General features: G+C 42.9%; 1 protein-coding gene across 1 annotated transcript in view; it reads left to right on the top strand.

Annotated features, from left to right (window-relative positions):
- The window catches only part of LOC139229015 (magnesium transporter NIPA2-like), a 35374-nt gene that overhangs the window by 1995 nt on the left and 6536 nt on the right, over positions 1-26843 (top strand). The window contains exons 2-5 of the mRNA XM_070860682.1: positions 7986-8255; positions 13969-14025; positions 22555-22645; positions 24527-24687. Coding sequence (XP_070716783.1) covers positions 7986-8255; positions 13969-14025; positions 22555-22645; positions 24527-24687 — 579 coding nt within the window. The remainder of the gene's footprint in view (positions 1-7985; positions 8256-13968; positions 14026-22554; positions 22646-24526; positions 24688-26843) is intronic.

Here is a 26843-nt window from a genome sequence, read left to right as displayed (position 1 = left end):
GAATCTGTTCCTGTAAATTTAGCATCTATGTAATGGTGGTTGTTACTGGTAGATTGGGAAAATTATTTGCAAAAGCCTTTTGGCACACTGTCCAACTTAGCATAACATCTATTAAATACCAGTGTTGTACCTACACAACTGAATGTACTGTAGATAAATGCATTTTGTCCCTCAGGCAAATTTACCCCAGTATTTATATTAATGCTGCTGCTTTATGGAGGAGTTGGGGCAGGGTTTAACAGTAGCATATTTTCTGTACCAAGTGACTGCAAGTGGTGTGTTTGCCTTGTGTATTTTTACAGCTTTCTGTCCTCTCGGAGAGAAGGATTTGTCAAGTGAGAATATATTTCTAAAATATATAAATCCAGGAAGAACAGTATCTACTCTTTACACCCATTCTCTTCACATGCAACACTTGGTGTACATCAGTAATTACCAAATCTTGCTGTACTTACTATTCCATGATCATCAGGGAAACCCAGAATTTATTTTCTCCCATGATTTAGTGGCTCCTCAAATACCTTTGCCACACTCACTTCCAGTACCAAGTATGAAGAGCACATGGATCTCTTTATCTCCAAGATTGAAGCCATGTTTGACAAATTTGCTGGAGTTCTTTGAGGATGTAATTGTTAATTCCTGGATTCTTTTACTTCAATCTGGTTCAGTAAAATTACTGAGTCGAATACCTCTTGTGCTTTGAACAAAGCAGTCTTTATTACCGGCCAGTAAGACCTATCAGACAGAAGATATACTCTCTGGATAGAGCGTACACACTCCCTACGGATAGGTGAAGTTACATCGTAAAGCGTTAACAGTTATACAGTTTTGAAATCAGATAACAAAATACAAATGGATTGACAGTCTAACTCAGCCACTCATTAGTCAATCTATATGAGATGTTCTTCTTGAAAGCTCAAGTATTGCCTCCAAATGTTTCAATCTAATGGTGTGACTATTTACTGAGACCTTGCAATTCTGCAGATGTATTTCATGTTACAATTATATATTATTGGCAGGATTAGTGACTTGAAACCTTGAGACAGACTGTTAGCTATGCTGATGTTGCACTATTTGCAATCTGACATTCTCCCAGCTATTCTTCCATGGCTTATACATTTTCATATATCCCGTTTACTTTACTGTCCTTAATTCCATATATTCCGTTCAGATATCCACATAATGAGCAGGGTGGATAAAGGGGAACCAGTAGATGTAGTGTATTTGGATTTCCAGAAGGCATTCAATAAGGTGCCACATAAAAGATTACTGCACAAGATAGGAGCTCACAGAGTTGGGGGTAATATATTGGCATGGATAGAGGATTGGCTAACTAACAGAAAACAGAGTCGGGATAAATGGGTCATTTTCAGGTTGACAAACTGTAACTAGTGGGGTGCCGCAGAGAACAGTGCTGGGTCCTCCAACTACTTACAATCTATATTAATGACTTGGATGAAGGGATTAAGTTTAATGTAGCCAAATTTACTGATGATGCAAAGATAGGAGGGAAAGCAAGTTGTGAAGTGAACACAAATAATCTGCAAAGGGATATAGATAGGCTAAGTGAGTGGGCAAAAATTTGGCAGATGGAGTATAATGTGGGAAAATGTGAGGTTATCCACTTTGGTAGGAAAAATAAAAAAGCTAATTATTATTTAAATAGCGAGAGATTACAAAATGCTGTGGTACAGAGGGATCTGGGGGTCCTTGTACATTAAACACACAGTTAGCATACAGGTACAGCAAGTAATAAGGAAGGCAAATGGAATGTTGGCCTTTATTGCAAGGGGGATGGAGTATAAAAGTAGGGAAGTCCTGCTATAACTATACAGGATATTGGTGAGACCACACCTAGAAAATTGCGTGCAGTTTTTGGTCTCCTTATTTAAGGAGGGATATACTTGCATTGGAGGCAGTTCAGAGAAGGTTCACAAAGTTGATTCCTGAGATGAAGGGATTGTCTTATGAAGAAAGGTTGGGCCTATACTTATTGGAGTTTAGAAGAATGAGAGGTGATCTTATTGAAACATATGATTTATGAGAGGGCTTGACAGGATAGATGCAGAGAGGATGTTTCCCCTCATAGGGGAATCTAGAACAAGGGGGCATAGTTTCAGAATAAGAGGTCTCCCATTTAAAATGGAGATGAGGAGGAATTTTTTCTGAGTGTCATGAATCTGTGGAATTCTCTACCCCAGAGAGCTGTGGAGGCTGGGTCATTGAATATATTTAAGGTGGCGATAGACAGATTTTTGAACGATAAGAGAGTCAAGGGTTATGGGGAGCGGGCAGGGAAGTGGAATTGAGTCCAAGATCAGATCAGCCATGATCTTTTTGAATGGCGGAGCAGGCTCGAGGTGCCAAGTAGCCTACTCCTGCTCCTAGTCCTTATGTTCTTATTACTGCCCCATCTCTAACCTGTCTCTTGTCTTTAAGATCTCGAATGTTTCCTTGCTGCCCATTTCTCCCAAAGCTCCCTGTTCAAATACCGTTAGTCTGTCTTCTGCCCTACTCACAGAGCCGAGACTGCCGTGGTCAAAGTTAGAAATTACCTCCTCTGTAACTTGACTGATCTATAGCATTTGATATTCAACTGTGCCATCTTCCTCCATTGCTTCCTTTTTTGACAGACTCTGTGAGACTGCCCTCACATGGTTATATTACTACCTGTCAATGTAGTAGGTGTATCTCTGCCGTTTTTTCTATTCCTGCCCTCGTACAAATACTTTTATCCTTGGTCCCTTTTGACTCATTTAGAACTTCTGTTATGTTCTTATGTTATGACTACTACAGCTTGCAACAGTTCATTTTCAAATGGATAGTAACTCGTCAGTTTCAAATAAATCAGCATCCTGCCTAACCATATATATTCCTATATTATAACAAAATATCTTTAGATATGCAGGAGAAACCTGTACACACTGCCACAAGATGGCAATCAAATGTTCCAACAATTTGTAAGCTAAACATTTTGACATTAGAGAATAAGTTTTTTGTTGTTTGGAGATTGCTATTTACACTTTTCGGGACTTGTGGTGCACTGAATGAATCCCCCCTCATCAAAAAGTGGCTTTTTACAATATCTTTTGGTTAATTGGAAATAAAAATAGTTTTTGTTCTGTCTTGATTAAAGAGTCAGACCAAATACTGCAAACTCAAAGTAAGGTGTGACCGTAGTCCTTTATTACAAATTTCAGAGTGCCTCTGCAGCCTGTGAGGCCTCCTTATAGACAAGTGCTCCCAAGGGATTGCTGGATTCCTTGGGACTCCAGGGGATAGGCCCTCTGGTGGTTAGACATGGTATTTACAGGTTTATATACATAACACTTTCCCCACCCCCCACCCCCAAAGTCAATAGTGTAACTATTTACAATGTGAATCGATCTCTGGCTTTCCTTTCCCTGGTGCCAATGCTGGTTTTGGTGAGTCATTTGTTGGGCCCTCGCTGGGCTGCTGCACAGCTGGCCTTGCTGGGCTGCCTGATGTGGTGAGTCCTGCTGGGCTGCTGCGGGTGATGGGTTCTGCTTCGTGGTCAACCGTTGGGTCGGTTGCTTCTTGTGTGTGTGTTGGAGGGTCGAGAAAGGTGGAGTCTATTGTGGGTTGTTCTGGATAGTCCGTGAATCTGAGTTTGGTTTGGTCCAAGTGTTTCCTACAGGTGAGTCCATTTGAGAGTTTGACCACAAATGCCCTACTCTCCTTTTTGGCTAAAACAGTGCCAGGAAGCCACTTGGGATCTTGTCCATAGTTCAACACAAATACAGGATCATTTATCTCAATTTCGCGTACACATTTGCGTGATCATGATATGTATTCTGTTGAAGCCGCCTGCTCTCTACCTGTTCATGTAGATCAGGGTGTACTAACGAGAGCTTTGTCTTCAGTGCCCTTTTCATGAGCAGTTCAGCGGGAGGGACCCCAGTGAGCGAGTGGGGTCTTGTGCGGTAACTAAGCAGGACTCAGGATAAGCGAGTCTGCAGTGAACCTTCAGTTACCCTTTTCAAGCTCTGCTTGATTATTTGAACTGCTCATTCTGCCTGACCATTGGACACTGGTTTAACGGGGCAGATGTGACATGTTTGATCCCATTGCGGTTCATGAACTCCTTGAACTCGGCACTGGTAAAGCACGGCCCATTGTCACTTACAACGACATCAGGCAGGCTGTGCTTGGCAAACATGGCCCGTAGGCTTTCAATGGTGGTAGCGGACATGCTTGCCGACATTATCACACATTCAATCCATTTGAAGTACACATCTACAACCACTAAGGACATTTTTCCCAAGAATGGGCCTGCATAGTCGACATGGACCCTGGACCACGGTTTGGAGGGCCAGGACCATAAACTTAGTGGTGCCTCCCTGGGTGAATTGCTTAACTGTGAACATGTATTATATTTGTGCACGCAGAACTCTAAGTCTGCATCGATACCAGGCAACCACACGTGGGATCTGGCTATCGCTTTCATCATTACGATGCCTGGGTGGGTGATGTGAAGATCACTGATGAAAGTGTCCCTGCCCTTTTTTGACACCACTACCTGATTACCCCATTGGAGGCAGTCTGCCTGCAAAGACATTTCATCTTTGCGCCACTGGTACGGCTTTATTTCCTCCTGCATCTCTAATGGGACACTAGACCAACTCCCGTGGAGCACAGTTTTTTTACAAAGGACAGGAAGGGGTCCTGGCTTGTGCAGGTTCTAATCTGTCGGGCGGTAACAGGTGATTTCTCACTCTCGAATGCTTGCATTATCATGACTAAATCTGCGGGTTGTGCCATCTCCACCCCTGTGGTGGGCAATGACTGCCTACTGAGAGCATCAGCACAGTTTTCTGTGCCTGGCCTGTGGCAGATGGCGTAGTTGTATGCGGACAACGTGAGCGCCCATCTCTGGATGCGGGCAGATGCATTCGTATTTATCCCCTTGCTTTCAGAAAAGAGGATATAAGCAGCTTATGGTCGGTTTCCAATTCAAATTTGAGCCCGATATTGATGCATTTTCTTTATCCCATAAACACATGCTAATGCTTCTTTTTCGATCCTACCCATTCATCTCCTTTTATGCAGTAAAGAGTACAGGGGTTCTCGCAATGTGCTAAGACCCGGTAAGAAGTTACCAAAATAGTTTAGGAATCCTAGAAACGACCGTAGCTCCGTAACGTTCTGTGGTCTCGGTGCGTTCTTGATTGCCTCCGTCTTCGAGTCGGTGGGCCTGATGCCGTCCGCCACGATTCTTCTCCCCAGGAACTCCACTTCAGGCACCAGGAAAACGCACTTCGAGCATTTTAGCCTGAGCCCCATACGATTAAGCCGACTAAGAACCTCCTCCAGGTTCTGCAGGTGCTCGACGGTGTCCCGACCTGTAACCAAGATGTTGCCCTGGAAGACCACGGTGCGCAGGACCGACTTCAGCAAGCTTTCCATGTTCCTCTGAAATATCGCCGCAACCGATCGAATCCCAAACGGGCATCTGTTGAAAATGAAGAGACCTTTGTGCATGTTGATGCAGGTGAGGCCTTTCGATGATTCCTCCAGCTCCTGCGTCATGTCGGCCGAGGTCAAGTCCAGCTTCGTGAACGTTTTCCCTCCCGCCAGTGTCGCAAATAGGTCGTCTGCCTTCGGTAGCGGGTATTGATCCTGCAGTGAGAAATGATTGATAGTTACTTTATAATCACCACAGATACTGATGGTGCCGTCTCCCTTGAGGACTGGAACAATTGGACTGGCCCACTCATTGAATTCAATCGGCGAAATGATGCCCTCTCATTGCAGCCTGTCCAGTTCGATCTCTACCCTTTCTCTCATCATGTAAGATACCGCTCTTGCCTTATTGCACTCCCGGAATCAAATGGATCTGCACTTTTGCACCTTGGAACTTCCCGATGCCTGGTTCGAACAGCGAGGGGAACTTGTTTAGGATCTGGGCACATGAGGTGTCGTCGAGGGACGAAAGCGTTCGGATGTCGTCCCAGTTCCAGCATATCTTTCCCAGCCAGTTCTTGCCGAACAGCGTGGGAACATCGCCCAGTACCACCCAGAGTGGTAACTCGTGCACCGCTCCATTGTAGGAGACCTTTACGGTCGCACTGCTGATTACGGGAAACAGTTCCTTTGTGTACGTTCTCAGTTTAGTACGAATGGGAGTCAGGACTGGTCTTGAGGCCTTGCTGCACCACAATTTATCGAAAGTCTTTTTGCTCATTATGGACTGGCTTGCACCCGTGTCCAGCTCCATGGACACCGGGACTCCATTTAATTCAACCTTCAGCATTATTGGGGGACACTTTGTGGTAAATGTGTGCACCCCATATACCTCTGCCTCCTTGGTCTGAGGCTCTGGTTCATCGTGATCCATCGTGGATCTGTCCTCCTCTGCAACATGGCGGTTTGCAGGATTAGCAGGGTTTGCAGCTCGCCTGCACATACGTTGGAGGTGTCCCATTGCTCCACAGCCCTTACAAATGTATCCTTTGAAACGGCATGAATGGAAACGATGATCACCCCCGCAGTGCCAACAAGGTGTTAATGGCCTTGTATTCACCACCCTTGATGGTGGGCTCTGAATCATCTGCGGACGTGCAGCTGCAGGCGTGTAAGTGCTGCCCTGTGTCTTTTGATTCGAAAACAACGTTACTTTGTTCTTAGTTCTTGCAGCAGCACTCGTGTGCTGAGAGATTTGTTTGGTATTGTCACTGGTGGCGATAAACGCCTGGGCTGTCGCTATGGCTTTACTCAAGGTTGGGGTCTCTACAGTCAAAAGTTTGCGAAGTATTACTTCATGACCAATGCCAAGTACAAAGAAGTCCCTGAACATGTGCTCCAAGTGTCCTTCAAATTCGCAATGTCCTGCAAGGTACCTTAGCTTGGCGACGTAGCTTGCCACTTCCAGGCCTTCAAACCTCTTGTACGTGTAGAACCGATACCTCGCCATCAGAATGCTTTCCTTCGGGTTTAGATGCTCCTGGACCAGTGTGCACAACTCATCGTACGACTTGTCTGTCGGTTTCGCTGGAGCAAGCAGATTTTTCATGAGGCCATACGTTGGTGCCCCGCAAATGGTGAGGAGGATCGCCCTTCGTTTGGCAGCGTTCGCTTCTCCTTCCAGCTCGTGAGCCACGAAGTATTGGTCGAGTCGCTTCACGAAGGTTTCCCAATCATCTCCCTCTGAAAATTTCTCCAGGATGCCCACGGTTCTCTGCATTGTTGTGGTGAGGTTCATCATTTGTATCTCATCGCCAGTTGTTATGTCTTGAATAAAGAGTCTGAGCAGATACTGTAAGCTAAAAGTAAGGTGTGACCGTAGTCCTTTATTGCAGATCTCGGAGTGCCTCTCCAGCCTGTGAGGCCTCCTTATGTACAGGTGCTCCCAAGGGATTATGGGATCCTTGGGACTCCAAGGGATAAGCCCTCTGGTGATTAGACATGGTATTTACAGTTTTACATACATAACAGTTTTGATGAATTGAATATTCTGAGAAAAGTGTATTTTTATTATTTGAAAAAAATCCCAAACCAGCTCAATTAAAATTCTAATTTCTACAAATAAGAATATAAGAAATAGGAGCAGGAGTAGGCCATTTGGCCCCTCGAGCCTGCTCCACCATTCAATAAGACTATGGCTGATCTGATCTTGGGCTCAACTCCGCTTCCCTGCCCACTTCCCATAACCCTTCACTCCCTTATCGTTCAAATGTATGTCTATCTCCAATTTAAATATGTTCAATGACTCCACAGCTCTCTGGGGCAGAGAATTCCACAGATTTACAATTCAAAGAATAAATTCCTCTTCATCTCAGTTCTAAAAGCTCTCTTCCCATTAAATTCTGCAGTAACATTACATGATCACAAGTGAGATATTCAAATGCAATTTTAAAATTTCATATGCTGCAGTGGTTTTGTGTTTTAGATATGGAATAGAAACATTTTTCTTCTATAGGCCTCAAGGCCAGACAAATAGTATTAAAGTTGTTTTTCCCCTACAGGTTCCTTCATTTCCTTCACCTGCTCTTCTACAATTCAACAGGCTTTATGTCAGATCATCAATATAACCAAAATAAAAGATGTTCACCCCCATAAAACAAGTGAAAAATTAAATGGGACAGACTTCAAAACAATAGCTTCGCCTGGAACGCAATACAACTTGTATATTGGATTGGCCCTAGCAGTCGTCTCCAGTCTCTTCATTGGATGCAGCTTCATACTTAAAAAGAAAGGCCTCTTGCGATTGTCTGAAAAAGGAATTACCAGAGCTGGTAAGTCTTTCTTTTTTAGCATTGAGATCATTTTCTTAGTGTTGAATTTCAAGGATCACATGAGTGTCTGTCTAATTTACTACAACTATTGTCACTTTTACTGATGATTTTGGAGGAGACTAATAGGATGGTAATTGCTTGAGCTAGATTTATCCTATTTTTAGTTAGTGGGAAATAACCTGGACAATCTTCCACATTATTGAGTAGATTCTAGTATCTTAACTGCACTGGAGTAGTTTGGCTAATTCTGGTGTGCAGGTTGTCAGTACTACAGCGGGATAGTATCAGAGCCTGCAGCTTTTGCTGTATCCAGGGAATTCAGATGTTAAATATTGTGCTGACATCTTGACCTTGATTTGACCGAGGCCCTGTTGATCTTAGCGGCATAAACATAAGAAATAGTAGCAGGAATAGGCCATTTGGCCCCTCGAGCCTGCTCCGCCATTTAATAAGATCATGGCTGATCTGATCTTGGGCTCAGCTCCACTTCCCTACCCGCTTCCCATTACCCTTCACTCGCTTATCATTCAAAAATCTGTCTAACTCCACCTTAAATATATTCAGTGACCCAGCCTCCACAACTCTCTGGGGCAGAGAATTCCACAGATATACCACCCTCTGAGAGAAGAAATTCCTCCTCATCTCCGTTCTAAATAGGCGACCCTTTATTCTTAAATGATGTCCCCTAGTTCTAGATTCCCCCACGAGTGAAAACATCCTCTCTGCATCTACCTTGTCAAGCCCCCTCAGTAACTTATATGTTTCAATAAGATCACCTCTCATTCTTCTAAACTCCAATATGTATAGGCTCAACCTTTCTTCATAAGTCAACCCCTTCATCTCAGGAATTGACCTAGTGAACTGCCTCTAATGCAAGTATATCCCTCCTTTTAAATAAGGAGAACTGTATGCAGTATTCCAGGTGTGGTCTCACCAATGCCCTGTACAGTTGTAGCAGGACTTCCTTGCTTTTATACTCCATCCCCCTTGCAATAAAGGCCAACATTCCATTTGCCTTCCTGATTACTTGCTGTACCTGCATACTTACTTTTTCTGTTTCATGCACAAGGACCCCCCCAGGTCCATCTCTACTGCAGCATTTTATAATCGCCATTAAAATAATTAGTTTTTTTATTTTTCCTGCCAAAGTGGATAACCTCACATTTTCCCACATTATACTCCATCTACCAAATGTTTGCCTACTCACTTAGCCTGTCTATAACCCTTTGCAGATTATTTGTGTCCTCCTCATAACTTGCTTTCCCACCCATCTTTGTTCATCAGCAAACTCGGTCCATTCATCCAAGTCATTAATATAGATGGTAAATATTTGAGGTCCCAGAACCGATCCCTGTGGCAGCCCACTAGTTAACATTTGCCAACCTGAAAATGACCCATTTATCCTGACTCTCTCTCTCTCTTTTTTTTCTATTAGTTAGCCAATCCTCTAGCCAAGCTAATATATTACCCCCAACCCCGTGAGCTCTTAACTTCTGCAGTTATCTTTTATGTGGCACCTTATTGAATGCCTTCTGGAAATCCAAATACAGCACATCTACTGGTTTCCCTTTATCCACCCTGCTCGTTATATCCTCAAAGAATTCCAGCAAATTTGTCAAACATGATTTCCCTTTCATAAAACCATGCTGACTCTGCTTGACTGCATTTTGTTTTTCCAAATGTCCTGCTATTGCTTCCTTAATGATGAACTCCAGCATTTTCCCAATGACAGATGTTAGGCTAACTGGTCTATCGTTTCCTGCTTTCTGCCTGCCTCCTTTTTTAAATAGGGGCTTTACATTTGGGGTTTTCCAATCCGCTGGGATCTCTCAACTCCAGGGCATTTTGATAGATTGCAACCAATGCATCCACTATCTCTGCAGCCACTTATTTTAAGACCTTAAGATGTAAGTCATCAGGTCCAGGGGAATTGTCCACCTTTAGTCCCATTATTTTACTGAGTACTTTTTCTTTAGTGATAGTGATTGTTTTAAGTTCTCCCCCAGCAATAGCCCCTTGATTATCGTCTTCTACCATGAAGACCGCTACTAAATATTTGTTCAAAGTCTCTGCCATTTCCCTGTTCCTCAATATTAATTCCCCAGTCTCATCCTCTAAGGGACCAACGTTTACTTTAGCTACCCTCTTCCCTTTTTTATATTCCTGTTGAAGCTCTTACTATCTGTTATATTTCTTGCTAGTTTACTCTCATAATCCATCTTTTCTTTATTTTTTTAGTCATTTGTTGCTTTTTTAAAAATTCCCAATCCTCTGGCCTCCCACTAATCTTGGTAACATTGTTTGCCATTGTTTTCAATTTGATACCATCCTTTACTTCCTTAGTTAGCCACGGATAGTTATTCCTTCTATTAAAACCTTTCCTTCTCACTGGAATATATTTTTGTTGAGTTATGAAATATCATCTTAAATGTCTGCCACTGCTCATCAACTGTCTTACTCTTAACTCTATTTTCCCAGTTCACTTGAGCCAACTCTGCCTTCATACCTTTGTAATTGCCTTTATTTAAGATCAGAACACTGGTTTGAGATCCAACTTTCTCCCCCTCCAACTGAATTTCAAATTCAACCATGCTATGATCACTCTTTCCTCGAGGATCCTTCACTGAGAGAATTTATTAATCCTGTCTCATTACACAGTACCAAATCTAAGATAGCCTGCTCCCTGGTTGGTTCCACAATGTACTATTCAAGGAAACCATCCTGGATACACTTTATGAACTTGTCCTCAAGGCTACCTTGGTCAATTTGATTTGTCCAATCAATCTGAAGATTAAATTGCCCATGATTATTGCCGTACCTTTTTTTACAAGCCTCCATTATTTCTTGATCTATCCTCTGTCCAACAGTGTAGCTACTGTTAGGAGGCTTATAGACTATACCCACCAGTGACTTTTTCCCCTTATTATTTCTTATCTCCACCCAAACTGACTACATCTGGATCTTATGAGTCAATATTATTTCTCACTACTGCACTGATCTCATCCTTTATTAACAGAGCTACCCCACCTCCTTTTCCTTTCTGTCTATCCTTCTGAAATGTCAAATACTTTGAATATTCAGTTCCCAGCCTTGGTCACCTTGCAACCACGTCTCTGTAATGGCTATCAGATCATGCCCATTTATATCTATTTCTGCCGTCAACTCATCTATCTTGTTACAAATGCTGCGTGCATTCAGATAAAGAGCTTTGAGCTTTGAGTTTTGTTTTTTTACCATTTTTCTCTGCTTTGACCTCACTTTCTGATACACTCAAATAAAAATTCCCAGGGTCCTGCCTGCTACCTCCACAACCTGACCAGTGGGTGATAATTTGACAACAGGAGGCTGTAGCCGTGGGCCTGTGGAAACCTGGGGATACCCTCACGATCAGGGGAGGCTGGGCTGGGTATTTCCTTAATGGGGATTGGTCTAAGGGCTCCTTGAGGCAGGGAGGGTGCACTCCTGATGCTCCTGGCCCACAGGAGTACAAACAAATACATTTCTTGTGCTTACCCTGGTCTCTTCTGGCCTGTTTGTTCCTCCCACGGTAGTTCTGCTGCCAGGCAGCAGACAGTGCAGCACTCCCCCTGACTTGATGTTACAATTACATCATCAGCCTGTGACCTTTGAATCTTAAGTAGGCCCCTGCTTGCCTTTAACGAGAGCCTCATAGATGGCCTGGATTGCCACCGTTGTTATTATGGTGGACAGAAATTGGCGGGTTGGAGGTAGGATTGCGATTTTCAAAATTGTAACCCCTTTTCTGCCTGTTTGGGGGGGTGGTGTGGGTGGAGAAAGGGCGTATAAAATTGAGGCTAATTTCTTTTGCCTATTAGTTCATGATCAATTCCTTTTAATAACCAAAGGTTTGTGCAGCTAAGGTGCCATTTAATCTTGTTTGGGTGCAATATCAAATATCTCTTTCATTACTACCACTGTCAAGAAAATGAATCTGTCCTTGTATAGTTCGTGTACTTCTTCAAGGTTTGAGTATTTCCCCTTTTATACACTCCCTGCATCCTGATTACTTCACTGTTTGCTCTGTTCACTGATAGCATTTCTGCCTTTGAGTCAGAAGATTAAGCTTTAAAGACTGCAGGACATAATCTACAGCTGATACTCCAATGCAGGGTTGATGTGCTACTTTGTTGGAGTGCTATCTTTTGGATGATATATTAAACCAGAGCCTTGATTTCTTGTTCTTTTGGTTCAGGTGTACATTAAAAGATCTTGCGACACTATCTTAGAGCAGAGAGTTCTCATGGTGCCCTGGCTAATAGTCCCCATTTCGCCAACACCACCAAAAACATAGCTTATTATTCATCTGATTATTATTTGTGGGTTCTTGCTTTGGTAAAAATGTAGACTATTGAGAGATGAAGCACTATATAAATACAAGGCCCGTTTTCTATTTGCAGATGGTGAAATGGTTATGGGATTGGTCCAATTACTCCATTAATGGTCTAAGTGTTGCATTACATTTTAGAGCAAATATCATAAATGGATGCACTGTAATTGTCATACTAACACCAGCAATAGGAAAACTTGGATCCAGATTGGTAAACATAAAGACGTAATAGAGATGGATAGCTAATATTTTTATGCCAACACTGATAACAGAACATTAGTTGCAGTAGACTGCTTTTTTAACAATTTGCATGGTGTCCAGCTATGCCATTCAGTTACTGCCAGTGCAGGGCACAAGGTTGTTTTGCATATTTTTCAGTCTAATAAAGTTTTGGTATCTCTTTTTGCTTCTTCCTCTCTAATTGTCTTGCTATGAAACTGTAAAGATCTAAAATAAATGAATTAAAAAAAGATTGTCATGAAAATTTGCCAAAAGGTCATGTATATTCTGTTGAAGTCGTTACAATTCTGTTGTACAGTTCTCTGGTCCAAATTCCAATAGATCACTTCCACTACTTGTAACTGGAATTATAATTGACATACAGGAGCGACATCCAAAATCCAGAGGTCTGGGCAAATCTGTGGTGGGGTTATCGGAAACCGTAAAATGTTCCGAAATCCTGATTCCCCTCCCCCCCCGGGAATCTGCCCGACCGCCTCGGCTCGACCCGACCCGACACGGGGCCCGACCGACCTCTTTTTCTGCCCCCAACCTCCGGTGGCCTGACCGCCCCTCTCCCTAACCCCCGCCCCTCCCCTCCCTACCTCCCCTACATACCTACACCCCCTTCCCCTACGTACCTACATCCCCCTCTTCTACATACCCCCCCCTCCCCACCTGCTCCCCTACCTACCTACCTACCCCTCTCCTCCCCTACCTATCCTCCCCCCCCCCTACCTATCGTCCCCCCCCCTCTCCCCTACCTATCGTCCCCCCCCTCTCCCCTACCTATCGTCCCCCCCCTCTCCCCTACCTATCGTCCCCCCCCCTCTCTCTCCTACCTGTGTCCCCCCCCTCTCTCTCCTACCTGTGTCCCCCCCCCTCTCTCCTACCTGTGTCCCCCCCCTCTCTCTCCTACCTGTGTCCCCCCCCCGCCCTCTCTCTCTCCTACCTGTGTCCCCCCCCCCGCCCTCTCTCTCTCCTACCTATTCTCCCCCCTCCCCGACCTGTAACTCCCCTCCTCCCTCCTCCCCGACCTGTAACTCCCCTCCTCGACCTGTAACTCCCCTCCCCTTCCTAGCTGTCAGGACAAAAATGGACCCAAATTCCATCCATTAAATTGATTGATCTGTAATGATTTTGCAGGTCAAGGAGGATATGCCTATCTAAAAGAATGGCTGTGGTGGGGAGGACTCCTTTCTAGTAAGTGTATTTTTGAATACAGTTTGGATTTAATTTGAGCCTCAAATTTAAAAAAAAAAGTATTCTATTAACAAACCATTGAAGGCGAATTTGTGGTTATCCAAGGGTACCACTGTGCAAGATTGTTGTAGGTGATTTGTCTTCACATTTGCAAGCCTTATTTAAATGATTGCTTTTATGGTGGCTTTGTTTTAGCTGTCTGTCTATACAGTTATTCCACTCATTCAATTGATTTCACAGAATCTTTAGCTGGTTAGAGCAGATTTCACATACCTCACTCAGATAGTCTGACCCTGTATTCCCCACTCAAACAACGGAAACTTGCATCTTGTTTTTTTTTCCTCCCCTAACCACCGCCTGCCTGCTTAAAAACCTTGTGTACTTTAGTCCTCGCATCACCTTTCTTCCTGTGGAACTGGGAGAGAGCTTTCAGTCTCAAAAGATGTAGGTCAGAATAGATAGTCTTTCATAGTTTGCAGGTATTTTCTGTTTTTAAATTGCCCAGTCTGTGTTTTCTTCAAAAGCAAAGTCCTGCAGATGCTGGAAATCTGAAATAAAAACAGAAAATGCTGGAAATACTCAGCAGGTCAGGCAGCATCTGTGGAGAGAGAAACAGAGTTAACATTTAAGGTCGATAACTCTTCATCCAAACTGGAAAAAGTTAGAGATATAACAGGTTTTTAAACAAGTGTAGGGATAGGGATAAAAGGGGAGGAGAGGAAAGAACAAAAGGGAAAGTCTGTGATAGGGTGGAAGGCAGAAGAGATTAAGAGTCAAAAGGGATGATGGTGCAAGGCAAAAGGAGATGGTAATGGGACAAGTTAAGAAACAAAAGCTGAGTCTAGATAGGGTGTAAATGGAGTTGGCAGAATCATCAACAGCTGCCATGGGAAAGAGAGAAAAAAATAGGAGCAGAGGAAATTGTTGAACTCTATGTTGAGTCCAGAAGGCCGTAACATGCCTAAACGAAAGATTAGCTTTGTTGGAACAGTGTAATAAGCTATGTTTTCTTCAGATGTTTTTAATCCCCATAATTGGGGTGTTGCTCTTGGCCAATGAGCTTCTTAAGGAAATAATAAAAACAATACTGTGTTCATTGGGAAAAATATAGTCCTAATAAAAATAAATTAGCACTAGTAGCTTGTTTATAGGCTCAGCCACAAGCAGTACTTAAAGTAGCTCATAATGACTACAATCATTGGCCAACCATGTGCTCTAAATGGGACAGATCATTGAGAGCTATAAAAGCTGACAAACATTGGGGGAGGGAGGGATACTGAGCCACAAAATTGGAACTTAACACTCCATATAGAAAGTATGCCACTAGCTAGGTCCTGGTCATTTGGGTACATATGCCAACACTGACCCAAGCAGTGTACTGCAAGCTTTTGCAGTTGGGACACTAGGGCCAATTTTTCAATCTATACTCTTGGAATGGTGTCCATCTTACCGAGAGTGTATATTGGGAATTTGCAGGCATACGCCCTATGATTTTTGCAATGCACACTCCCTTTGATGAAGGCTCCGCTCGAGGAGCACATATTCAGAAACTCTGCCCTAGTACATCTACCCCAATTTCTGACACAGGTTTTAAATACTGCACAAAATGCAGCACCCCATTTATCGTTGGTGGGCACGATTAAAGTGTCAAATATTTCTTCCAAAAATGCAATTTCCCAGGTTCTTGAGATGCATGCAAAATGACCAAAAAAACATGCAACCATAGGTGTTTATAGCGTAGAAGGAGGCTGTTTAGCCTTCTTAGCAATTTGAAACTAGTCCAGTTGTCCCCCTCTCCCCGCCCTCCAATAGCTCAGCTGGCAGATGCAATCAGCACTGGCACAAACATGTACTGTCAACCCTCTCTGTGATTAATATCATATAAGCCAAAAAGAAGTGAGCAGTGCAAAACCTCCTTGGCAGACAAAATTTCCAAATTCACAAAGGAGCTCAATTCATGGGTCTCTTAAAACCTCTGTCTTCTAGCTCCATGGATCCTGAAACCCAGAGTATGACTTTTATTCCAGATCTTGCAACCTGTAATAGGCCAATGTACTAGGAACATAGCAACAGAAGTAGGCCATTCAGCCCCTTGAGCCTGTTCCTCCATTCAGTTAGACCATGACTGATCTGTATCTTAACTTCATCTACCAGCCTTGGTTCCCTAATCCTTAATACCCATACCTAACAAAAATCTATACATCTCCGTTTTTAAATTTTCAATTGACCTAGCCTCAACTGTATTTTGGGGGAAAGAGTGTTCTATGTTGCCACTACCCTTTTTGTCCCTGACTGGCCTAGCTCTAACCTTAAGGTTATGCCTCCACATTCTGAACTCCCTTCCCCTCCCCCCCCCCCAAAAAAAAACAGAGGAAGTAGTTTCTCTCTATCTGCCCTTATCAACTCCTTTTTAATAATGTTTAACACCTCAATTAAATCATCCCTTAATCTTCTATACTCGGGAGAATTCAAGCCTACTTGTCAGGGTTTATTCACCAGAGCCATGCAATTACAGGCAGTCACTAAAGCAAACCACGGTCCCTTTCACACACGAATACTGCTTCTTATCAAAGACCAGATGCGGCTGTTCAGTTCACATCTTTGGTATTTTGCTTTGCAGAATGTCATAGCTCCATCTGATGTCATTCTTGTGTGAGTTGCAACTGCTGCTACTGACTTTGTTGGGAATTATATTTTTGCCAGAAGTGTGACTGAATTTCTGCAAGCTTTTGAAAAGCAATAGCAGAACTTGAAAGCAATTGCAAAAATGACTATAAAGTGCAAAAACCCATGTAAGGAATACTCTTTGCTCAGGTAATGGTTGCCAACCCTCCAGAATTGGCCTAGAATCTTCAGCAACTGAAGATTAATCTCCAGGGCACTGCTTCAAGCAACCCTGGAGAAAAATCACAGGGGCATTAACATTTTTTTTTTAATTTCTTGGAACATTTGTGTTTATTAGTTATAAAAATATTGGGAGATGGGGGTGGGAGGAGGCTGTTTGATTGACAATCAAGAATCATCCAATTGGGTAATGAGTCTCTTCACTTTCCAATAAAGGCAGTGCACCGTGAGGATGGACATGTTGGGCGAACAAAGAGCGAGTGTAGGGGCGGGGCAATTGGAGGCAGGGAGTCATGTAATTACACCTCCAGAAATACATTCAGCTAGTGTTTGCAACAGGCCATAACAAAGCCGTTAATCACAGCATCTTTCATTGCATCATCTGAGCCTTCTGAGCTTAAATGGCTCACCAGTCCTGCAGCGGGAGTTTCTTGGCGGATGTTCAGCAAGCAATGTCATGTCACTGCTGGCCTCATAAAAGCAATTCACCATTTGTTCCCTAGTCATCTAGGACCTAGCTGGAGGACCGTCTGCAGGAGAATTACTATGGGTGTATGGGTTTTAGGGACTGTGGGAAGGGCTGTCTCCTTCACTTCATGAGCAAACCTATCTGATTTAATGTGCTAATTCTATCATTTAAGGGACCGATCACATTAGCAGCATTGACTGTTGAGGGAGACCAATTATTATTGTCTAGTGTGATTCATAGCATTTATCCTGCAGATGAGAGAATATTTGGGGGCGGGGAGGGAATTAGTCTCTGTTGTGCCTGTTTTCGAGTTTAAGGCACCAATTTCCGCGCACAATTTCACCGTCTGATCTCCTCCGGGAGTGTACTGGCTACCAATTTGAACGACTTTCAAGTGTCCAAGGCTTCTAAAGTGGGCACTAGACCCCTGATTACCATATTCCTGGGTTGTGGTCAATTATATGCAGCGTGATTTCATAGCAGTAGCACTGCTCTGCAGAGGGACCTCACGACTAGAACTGAGAAGTACCCTGTTGCTGCAGCACCTCCAAAGGGACAGAAACTACCTAAAGGTGTTCAAAACTTTTCAGCATGAGGTTTGTGGCAATGTCAGTAGTGGGAAAGAATAGGCAAGGAAGAGGTGGCCAAAACTAAATCCTCTTCCTTCTTCTGTGGAAGTCTAGTTTATCCCACAGCTGAAGCGTGTGCTGTAGGCTGGCACTATTTCAAGGGGATCAGCTGATGTCCCAAGCCCTGCCCCTGAGGGCAGGCGGCCAACATCCCTGTTAATGGAGCTGGAATTTGGTGATGGGTCTCCCCCACCCCCCCCCCCCCATTCCTTTTTCCATGCTGTATCTCACTAGAACTGCCTGAAAGCAAGTGGTTTACCAGAGGAAAATTCAGGCCGTACTAAATTATTTTAAAGTACGTACAACCCTGCAGTAACTGAATTGAGAAATTTTTTTCTTGCATTGAAATATATTTCAGTCTGTTATTAGATATCTAGGGAGACTACAAGAAATTAATTATTCCAGAATTGATCCAGGAATAAATTAATTCAGTTATAGAATGATATAAGCACAGAAGGATGCCATTCGGCCTATCGTACCTCTCCGGCTCTTTAGGTAGAGTTATCCAATTAGTCCCACTCCCCTGCTCTTTCCCCATAGCCCTGTAAATTTCTCCCTTTCAAGTATTTATCAAATTCCATTTTGAAACTTACTATTGAATCTGCTTCCACCATCCTTTTAGGCAGTGCATCCCAGATCACAACTCGCTGCGTAAATTTTATTTTCCTCATATCGCCTCTGGTTCTTTTGCCAATTACCTTAAATTGGTGTCCTTTGGTTACTGGCCCTTCTGCCACTGGATACAATTTTTCCTTACTTACTCTATCAAAATCCTTCATGATGTTGAACACCGCTACAGCACAAATAACAGATTTTTTTTTTAAATCCTTCTGAATTGGGTCTCTGTTCAATATTGACTATTTAAATCCGGATAAGTACTGTCCAACTTGTAGGGCTAGAAATTTGGTTGGTTAGTGCCACCTGTTAGAACAGGGCTCTAAGCATCTCCTGCCGGAGTGCCGCGCTGACGGTGTCTGCCGTGAACTTCAGTGAAGGTTTAGCGGTGGCGCTGACAATTTGCACTGCACTCACTAGTGCCGTCCATTCAGTGAGTGTCACCATCGAGTGTGTAACGCCCCCCCCATAATGACGTGTTTGCAAAATTCAGTCTATTGTCTGCCGTAGTGTCTGACGCTGAGACCGGCAGGGGAAAGCAGTTGGTCCAGTGACGATCCCGGGGCGATATAAGAACATATGAATTAGGAGCAGGAGTAGGCCATTCAACCCCTCGAGCCTGCTCCGCCATTCAATGAGATCATGGTTGATCTTCTACCTCAACACTTTCCTGCATTATCCCTATAATCCCTTTATTCCCTTAATATCCAAAAGCTATCAATTTCTGTCTTGAATATACTCAACGACTGAGCTTCCACAGCCCTCTAGGGTAGAGAATTCCAGAGATTTACCACCCTCTGAGTGAAGAAGTTTCTCCTCATCTCCATTCTAAATGGCCGATTCCTTATTCTGAGACTGTGACCCCTAATTCTAGATTCCTCAGCCCGAGGAAACATCCTCCCTACATCCACCCTGTCAAGCCCTGTAAGAATGTTTTAATGTTTCAATGAGATCACCTCTCATTCTTCTAAACTATAGAGAATATAGGCCTAGTCTACTCAATCTCTCCTCATAGGACAATTCCCCAATCCCAGGAATCAGTCTGGTGAGCCTTCATTGCACTCTCTCAATGCCAAAACTGTACACAATACTCCAGGTGTGATCTCACCAGGGCCCTATATAATTGCAGTAAGATGTCTTTACTCTCTTACTCCAATCCTCTTGTAATAAAGCCAACATACCATTTGCTTTCTTAAATGCTTGCTGTACCTGCATGTTAACTTTCAGTGATTCGTGTACAAGGACACCCATGTCCTGCTGAACTCCAACACTTCCCAATCTCTCACCATTTAAAAAAAAAAATACTCTGCTTTTCTATTTTTCCTACCAAAGTAGATAACCACATTTCTCCACATTATATTCCATTTGCCATGTTCTTGCCCACTCACTTAGCCTGTCTATATCCCCTTGAAGTCCCTTTGCATCCTCCTCACAACTTGCAGTCCCACTTAACTTTGTATCATCAGCAAACATGGATAGATTACATTTGGTTCCCGCATCCAAATCATTGATATAGATTGTGATCAGCTGGGGCCCAAGCACTGATCCTTGCGGCACCCCACTCATTGCAGCCTGCCAATCTGAAAATGACCCATTTATTCCTACTCTCTGTTTTCTGTCCGTTAACCAATCCTCAAACCATGCTGGTATATCACTCCCAATCCCCTAAGCCATAATTTTGTTCAATAATCTCTTGTGTGGCACCTTATTGAATGCCTTCTGAAAATCCAAATACACCACATCCATGGGTCCCCCCTTTATCTATTCTATTAATTACAAACTCAAAAAAAAAAGAACAGATTTGTCATACAATGATTTCCCTTTCATAAATCCATGTTGACTCTACCCAATCCTATTATTATTTTCTAAGTGCCCTGTTACCACATCCTTAATAATAGATTCTAGTATTTTCCCTACTAATGATGTCAGGCTAACTAGTCTGTAGTTCCCCATTTTCTCTCTACCTGCTTTCTTAAATAGAAGGTTTATATTAGCTACTTTCAAATCTGTGGGAACCGTTCTAGAATCTATGGAATTTTGGAAGATAACAACCAATGCATCCAATATCTCTATAGCCACCTCTTTCAAAACCCTAGAATGTAGGCCATCAGGTTATTTATCGGCTTTCAGTCCCATTAATATCTCCAGTATTTTTTTATTGATACAAATTTCTTTCAGTTCCTCATTCTCGCTAAACCTCTCATACTTCCCTATTTCCAGGAGGTTTTTCGTGTCTTCATCGTGTCTTCAGACAGACACATAGGGCCCAAGTTTCCACATGATTTGCGCCTGATTGTTAGGAGCAACTGGTGGAGAACGGACTATCTTAGAAATCGCAATTCTCCACATTTTTCTTTCTGCAGTTCTAGTCAGGTAGAGCAGTTCTACTTTGGAACAGAATTTTTTCTTCAAAAGGGGACGTGTCTGGCCACTGACGCCTGATTTGAAAGTTTCCACAGTGCAAACTTACTCCAAACTAAAGTAGAATGGAGCAAGTGAAGATTTTTGTAGAACTGAAAAAACCTGTTCTACACATTAAAAAAAATCAGGCGCAGGTTACAAATTAGGTGTCCAGAACGAGGTGGGGGGAAGGGAAGTCATTAAATTCTATAATAAATCCTTATTTATACTTATACAAATATTATACAAATAAATCCAACCTGAATAAACATTTATAAGCAAAGAAATGATTAAATAAATCATCTTCCTACCTGTGTGAAAGTGCTTCAGGCAGGCCTTTCGGGACCGAAGGCTGCCGGCCAGTCCCCAGCACCTAATTGGGTCGGGTCGGGGGAAGAGAGCAAGAGCGAGAGAGGTGGGGGGGGGGGGGGGGGGGGCTCAGGGCGGGAGCGTGGCTCAGGTTGGGTCCAGTCGGGGGAGCGGGTGTCGGGTCTGGTCCGGAGGCAGGGGGGGGGCGGGGAGCGGGTGTTGAGTCTGGTCCGGAGGCGGGGGGGGGGTGGGGGGGGGAGCGGGTGTTGAGTCTGGTCGGGGGGGGAGCAGGAGCTGGCCATGGGAGGAGCCTTATTCACGCAGCCCCAGTGAGGCCATTCAGCCAGGGCTAGGGGCTGCGTGTTTCGGGCCCCTCCCACACAGTTCGGCGCCTGGAGCTACTGCACTTGCGTGCCCACTGTAGCGCGCATGTGCAGAGGTCCCGGCACTGTTTTCAGCGCAGGGACCTGGCTCCGCCCCCCTACAGCTCGTGCTGGCTGCGCCGAGGGCCAGAGAACCTGCAAGTAGGTGGAGAATACCGAGGATTTTTTTAGGCGCACTTTGTGGCGCGAAAAACGGGCGTCCAGGTCGGGACTGCGCCGTTCTAGGCGCGTGTGGAAACTTGGGCCCATAGTATTTGTTTAATTTCTCAGCCATTTTTTATTCCCCATTATAATTTCTCCTGTCTCAGCCTGCAGGGGACCCACAATTACTTTTGCTAATCTTTTCCTTTTTACATACCTATCGTCCGCAGTGCAAGGTAAGTGCTGAAATTTCACTTTTTCAACTTTTATTTATTTGTTGCAGTAGTAGGGAAGTGTGAGTGAAGTTTATTGGATTTTTCAACAGGATTTTTTTCTTCATCTTTCGGCGCTAGGGTGCCGGCATCCTCACGGCAAAAATCTCCTTGGGGTGATACAACTGAATATCCCACTTTGAGGCGGTAGACATCGCCCGGTGCTAAAGGTAGTGCCCCGGCTGCATCACCGCCTCAAAGCGGGCGATACCGAATTTCTAGCCCTTAGCACTTTAAATTCTGTACTGTTAATGCAGCTTTAGGGAACTACAGGCAGCAAGATCATTATGTAGCTCCTCTAACAGTAGTACGTTTATGAGGGGATGGGAAGGTAGAATGATTTCAAGTTTGTAACAGTCCTGGAAAGTGCATAGGGCACAGAGGGAAATGAAAGTTTATGAACATTCGGGTGTATAATTCCATGAGCCTTTCTAAGCTTACACTTACTATCATATTTGATTTTGCAGTGGGTACTGGAGAAGCTGCTAACTTTGCTGCCTATGCGTTTGCACCTGCCACACTGGTTACCCCATTAGGTGCGTTAAGTGTGCTTATAAGGTATGATTTATTTTTTTAATGCTGCAATTGGAATAAAGGAGTACTTTTTAAAAAGAAAGCATGAGGCCACAATCTGGTTCTAATGTTTGTTGAATAGCCTGCCAGCACTCGGCTATCTTGGCTCATTGAGGAGGGTGGCTATGGGCAAGGGTGGCTGACACCTGAGGAACCACACCCCAGTGTGAGGTCGTGCCTTCAGAAGAGGAAGCGGGAGTGGTAGCTTTTACAAGATTTATTTTCAGGCAATCAAATTACGCAAAGTAACCTTCTGTTCTGAGCCTTGTTGATGACATGTAAAGCAGTGGTATTGTATTCCATTTCTCAGTAGAAATTAATCATTAAAATATATTGAGGCTAATTTTCGTGTCTGTACTGCCCCATTTTTCTGCAGGAATGGGGCAGTAGTGAGACCAGTGCAGCAGTTATTGCCCAGTCTCTGCCAGTATCTGGCCAATAAAAAGGCAGTATCAGACCATCTAACTACTGGATTTTTGTAAAACCTAAATGGTTCACTAATATCCTTCAGGGAAGCAAACCTGCCATCCTTGCCCGGCCTATATGTGACTCCAGACCTACAACAATGTGGTTGACTCTTAACTACCCTCTGAAATGGCTCAGCAAGCCACTCAGTTATTTCAAATAGGTGGCTCACCACCAGTTAGGTATATGCAATAAACGCTGGTCTTGCTAGCGATGCCCACATCCCGTGACTGAATTTTAATAAAGATCGGGGTCATAGGATGTACAGAGGACCCAATACAATTTCATGATACGATACACTGCGCAAGCCCCACTCTGTGAGATTGAACATAAAGCAGCCAAACTAGTGGTTCTTAAGGGGACCTTCTTAAAGGTTGCTCAAGGAAACCTTTATTTCAATGTTTTTTTTTAATGTTTTAGATGGTTTTTGTGGGACCAGAGGTAGATGAATCTTCCTGCTTGATGCCAACCTTCCAGCCTCCCTGTAATTGCTTGTCCCTACCCTTTAACATCAATATACTGGCTCTCCTCTACAAAGGAGCCTGAATCTTGTGCCAACAATGATTACATATGGTACAGAAACCGATCATTCGGTCCAACCAGCCCATGCTGGTGTTTATGCTCCACTCGAGCCTCTGCTTCTTTCCTCATCTAACTCCGTCAGCATAACCCTCTATTCCCTTCTCTCTCATATGCCGATCAAGCCTCTCCTTAAATGCATCGATACTATTTGTCTCAACTACTCCCTGTGGTAGCAAGTTCCACATTTGCACCACCCTCTGGGAAAGAAGTTTCTTCTGAATTGAAATTTCATGTTCTCTCGGAGGCAACATAGATGGAAGTGATTGAGATTTTTGATGTGACGCATTTAAGTGGTCCAACTATCTCTCTCATACAGTAAGGATGTTGTAACTAATGCCTTTTAGACTTTAAATTTTGTTGCCAATTTAATGCCTCTTTTATCCCATAACCTCACATGAAGCCTTCCAAACACACTATTGTCTTTAAACAATCTGTGGTTCACTTCATCTAGGAGCACATTATACAGCATGGTGCTTTACAGGTAGGTGAACCAATCCACTGCAGTTCAGAGAGTCTAATGTATAAAGCTACCTCTAGTTCTGCACTAATTGGTAGTAAATTGGCGAGAAATTTGCATGAATCACATGCGAATGTTACCATAGTGCGGAGGGAGGCAAATTAATGGACCGTGTTGAGTTAGTGATATACTTGACCTAAAGGTGTTGCTTCTTGATACCAAAATGGAAAAATGCTTCATTACCCAGGACTAGCATCCATAACACACAAATTTATATACAAGGTACAGAATTAATCTTTTAATGTTTAGACCTTTTAACTGCACTGTCCTGCTAACTTTTCTTTTTTATAATTCACAAACAGTGCCGTGCTCTCATCGTATGTCTTAAATGAGCGACTGAATATTCATGGAAAGTTAGGGTGCATGCTGAGCATTGTAGGGTCAACAGTAATAGTGATCCATGCTCCAGAGGAGGAAGTAGTCCATTCCTTGCATGAGATGGAAGAAAAGCTAAAAGATACAGGTACATTTAGTTCTATTATAAGGTATTTTTGTACACTAATAATTTAATAAAATCTGGAATGGTAAAAGGCTCTTGGACACTTCAAATCTGTTCCTTTCCAATAGGCACTGCAAAAATATTTGAAGATCAGGCACAATTTTATAGTTTTTGTGTTGGGATTTTATGGTATTTTGCATTCAATTGTAATAGGAGAAATGGAAGTGCTGTGTGTAAAAGAGCTCTTCAATTTGGCGGACTTCCTTTTTTTCTGTATATAAATTTTAGTACAGATTTTTTTTCATGCTTCTAAAATCTGTTGTTTTGGAACTTTGTGTGTGTGTGTAATCTGTTCCCAAATCCGGGACTGTTGCTGTCATTGAGCCTGCTGTCGGGTACGGTGCTCAGCTGTTTAAATAAATACATAAATAAATACATAAATAAATACATAAATAAATACATAAATAAATATATAACTAAATACATAAATAAATAATAATTCTGGAGATATGGGTGACATCCACATGTATTGTCCATCCCTAGTTGCCCTTGAGAACAACCTTCTTATCAACAACCACGTCTGCATAACTAACCATCAACTGAGGTCAGGAGCAGCACTGCTCTGTCATTTGCCCACATTTCATGTCTCTATATTGGGTTTTCTGCCCCTTTTCTCCATCGCGCCCCATCCCAGCTTTTGTAGAAAGAAAAATTCTTGCCCCATATACAACCACTTTCCCTTAAGTGGCTGCATACCTTGTTAATTTTATTCAACAGTCCTTTTAGGGTTTAATGCTCAAGATTCTCATCTTCTTTCCTCTCCTGTTTCCTGCTTAAAGCAACAGTGACACAGGAAGCTTATTTAATTTAAATACATGAACTGGGCTTGTGGCATCCAACAAGCCCAGCTCCCCATTTTATTGACCTGTGTAGTGACCCACACAGTACAGTTCCAGAGATTACAAAAATATGCATACTAAAGGGCAAATTTTAAACTAACCTGCCCATTGGAATCTGGTGCGACAGTGCTTTTGCATCTCGCCCAATTTTACTTTCCATTGAAGTTCCATCGATCCCATGGGTTTCCTGTACGACAAGTTACGTTAAAATTAAATTCCCTTTCATGAAGCATCAATTCTGTTTTTAGAGAGAGATGTGAAAAATGAAAGCTTTTGTGCTGAATTTCCCTGGTTCTCTAATGCATTTTTCAGCAAAATATTTTGAAACATTGGATTTCAGTTGCTATTCTGTGGAATATTCAGTTCAACCTCAGTCTGTCATGTTCTGGGACTTTTTATCTTTTTTTTTCTTCATGGAAAAAGTTTGGGAATGAGATCTGTTTAACTGTTGGCATAATATGATATACTTTTTAAAGATAATAACTTATGTCCTTCTTAATATGACGAAGACCAGGGTATTAGATTGGAGAAAAGTTGATTTTGAGAGGCTGAGAATAGAACTTGGAAAACAATGACATGGAACAGTAATGGGAAACATTTAAAACAGTGTTCAACAGAGTCCAGGAAAAATAAATTCTGCTAAAAAACAAAACATGCTAAACACCAATAAGACATCATGGATGAATAAAGACATTGGGGAAAATTGAGGGCAAGGAAAGAGGCATACATTAAGTACATGGACAGCAGGGAAGAGCATGACAGGGAAAAATATGAAGAGATTAGGAGAGAAGTCAATAGAAACAATTGGGAAGACAAAGAGGATCTATGCAATTAAATTATCAAAGAACATAAAATAAATAGCAAAATATTCTACAGGAACATAAATTTAAAAAAAGGAAAGTCAGGACTGGAATAGGGCCACTAGGGGATGGTCCAAATAAAATCACAGGCAGCGATAGCAAAATGCCAGAAATACTAAATAATGAATAAATATTTTGCTTCAGTATTTACCATGATGACAGATCAGATGGATTACAACCATGCATTTTAAAAGAATCGAGGAACGAGATAGCAGAGGCACTATTACACATATATTTAATAATTCGTTAGAGAAAGGTGTAGTGCCAGATGACTGATAGATAGCTAACGTTATATGTTTATTTAAGGGGATAGAACATGTCCAGGGAACTATAGACCAGTCAGCTTAACATCGATGGTAGGAAAAATAATGGAATCCCTAATGAAGGAAAAAAATAAAAGAACATCTAGAAACCAAAAATA

This window comes from Pristiophorus japonicus, chromosome 2 (assembly GCF_044704955.1).
Source record: "Pristiophorus japonicus isolate sPriJap1 chromosome 2, sPriJap1.hap1, whole genome shotgun sequence".
Classification (NCBI taxonomy): domain Eukaryota; kingdom Metazoa; phylum Chordata; class Chondrichthyes; family Pristiophoridae; genus Pristiophorus; species Pristiophorus japonicus.
This window is presented reverse-complemented; position numbering and strand designations above follow the sequence as displayed.